The sequence below is a fragment of the Protomyctophum parallelum genome (assembly GCF_964188405.1).
Source record: "Protomyctophum parallelum genome assembly, chromosome: 4".
Taxonomy (NCBI): Eukaryota; Metazoa; Chordata; class Actinopteri; order Myctophiformes; family Myctophidae; genus Protomyctophum; species Protomyctophum parallelum.
The window spans coordinates 56,272,514-56,275,013 of NC_139700.1; the positions used below are offsets into that span (position 1 = coordinate 56,272,514).

The window sequence follows — 2,500 nt, forward strand, 5'->3', positions numbered from 1 at the left end:
CTCTGTCATTTCTCGACCGTTTCGGACGCGGGCGACTCGCCAGAACCTTTATAAAACTACAGCGCGGTGAGTGACGTAATTTTGTAGTTTTATAACCTTTATAAAACTACAGCGCGGTGAGTGACGTAATTTTGTAGTTTTATAACCATTATAAAACTACAGCGCGGTGAGTGACGTAGTGTTGTAGTTTTATAGCCTTTATAAAACTACAGCGCGGTGAGTGACGTAATGTTGTAGTTTTATAACCTTTATAAAACTACAGCGCGGTGAGTGACGTAATGTTGTAGTTTTGTAACCTTTATAAAACTACAGCGCGGTGAGTGACGTAATTTTGTAGTTTTATAACCTTTATAAAACTACAGCGCGGTGAGTGACGTAATTTTGTAGTTTTATAACCTTTATAAAACTACAGCTCGGTGAGTGACGTAATGTAGTTTTATTCGTGCGTGGGAATCCACGCTATGAGTCTAGCATGGCCACGTTCGGAAATAACGCACTGAGCACGCTGTGCTCCGGTGCGGTATTTTAGAACGTGCCCTAAGTACCACATATTGATTGGCTGATTAGTGTCACATGTCGTGTTCCAGGACATGTCAAAGTCATATGATTTGTCACACACGTTACCGCAGTGAAATTTGTTCTCCTCATTTGACCCATCTCTTGGAGCGCTGAGCTGCAGCCAAGGAGCGCTGAGCTGCAGCCAAGGAGCGCTGAGCTGCAGCCAAGGAGCGCTGAGCTGCAGCCAAGGAGCGCTGAGCTGCAGCCAAGGAGCGCTGAGCTGCAGCCAAGGAGCGCTGAGCTGCAGCCAAGGAGCGCTGAGCTGCAGCCGCGCCGCGCTCGGGAATCATTTGATTAGTTGATTTGACCCCCAATCCAACCCTTTGATGCTGAGTGCCAAGCAGGGAGGCATTGGGTCCCATTTGTACAGTCTTTGGTATATGACCCGGACGGGGATCGAACCCCCGACCTCCCAGTTTCAGGGCGGACACTCTAACCACAAGGCCACTGTCTGTAATTGGCTGATTAGTGTCACATGTCTTGTTCCAGGACATGTGATTGGCTGATCAGTGTCACATGTCGCGTTCCAGGACATGTGATTGGCTGATCAGTGTCACATGTCTTGTTCCAGGACATGCCTCATTCCGACGACTACGTCCTGGTGGCCAAGATGAGCGAGCGTCAGGATGAGGACGACGTGTCGCTGAGGAAGCAGAGAGCCTTCATCCACGAGCTGAAGGCCAAGAACCTCAGAGTAACGGTACGTTACAGTACGGTACAGTAAGGTACAGTAAGGTACAGTATGTTACAGAGAGCCTTCATCCACGAGCTGAAAGCAAAGAACCTCCGAGTTACGGTACGTTACAGTAAGTTACAGTAAGTTACATTAAGTTACATTAAGTTACAGTAAGTTACAGTAAGTTACAGGAAGTTACAGGAAGTTACAGGAAGTTACAGGAAGTTACAGGAAGTTACATTAAGTTACAGTAAGTTACAGTAAGTTACAGTAAGTTACAGTAAGTTACAGTAAGTTACAGTAAGTTACGGTAAATGACCAGAACCACATGGTCTCCTGTGTGTTTGTGTCTCCATAGAAACTCATTGATGACCAGAACCACATGGTCTCCTGTGTGTTTGTGTCTCCATAGAAACTCATTGATGACCAGAACCACATGGTCTCCTGTGTGTTTGTGTCTCCATAGAAACTCATTGATGACCAGAACCACATGGTCTGCTGTGTGTTTGTGTCTCCATAGAAACTCATTGATGACCAGAACCACATGGTCTCCTGTGTGTTTGTGTCTCCATAGAAACTCATTGATGACCAGAACCACATGGTCTCCTGTGTGTTTGTGTCTCCATAGAAACTCATTGATGACCAGAACCACATGGTCTCCTGTGTGTGTTTGTGTCTCCATAGAAACTCATTGATGACCAGAACCACATGGTCTCCTGTGTGTTTGTGTCTCCATAGAAACTCATTGATGACCAGAACCACATGGTCTCCTGTGTGTTTGTGTCTCCATAGAAACTCATTGATGACCAGAACCACATGGTCTCCTGTGTGTTTGTGTCTCCATAGAAACCCATTGATGACCAGAACCACATGGTCTCCTGTGTGTTTGTGTCTCCATAGAAACTCATTGATGACCAGAACCACATGGTCTCCTGTGTGTTTGTGTCTCCATAGAAACTCATTGATGACCAGAACCACATGGTCTCCTGTGTGTTTGTGTCTCCATAGAAACTCATTGATGACCAGAACCACATGGTCTCCTGTGTGTTTGTGTCTCCATAGAAACCCATTGATGACCAGAACCACATGGTCTCCTGTGTGTTTGTGTCTCCATAGAAACTCATTGATGACCAGAACCACATGGTCTCCTGTGTGTTTGTGTCTCCATAGAAACTCATTGATGACCAGAACCACATGGTCTCCTGTGTGTTTGTGTCTCCATAGAAACTCATTGATGACCAGAACCACATGGTCTCCTGTGTGTTT

General features: G+C 45.9%; 1 protein-coding gene across 3 annotated transcripts in view; it reads left to right on the plus strand.

The window, feature by feature from the left end:
- Positions 1-2,500, plus strand: part of LOC310856947 (anoctamin-9-like) — a 43,409-nt gene that overhangs the window by 5,101 nt on the left and 35,808 nt on the right. For 2 of the 3 annotated variants that reach the window (XM_083762526.1, XM_083762527.1), the window contains exon 3: positions 1,130-1,258. In XM_083762526.1, the coding sequence (XP_083618652.1) occupies positions 1,130-1,258 (129 nt within the window). Of the gene's footprint in view, positions 1-1,129; positions 1,259-1,312; positions 1,355-2,500 lie in introns of those variants that run through there. The other variant, XM_083762528.1, reaches the window with a different exon arrangement.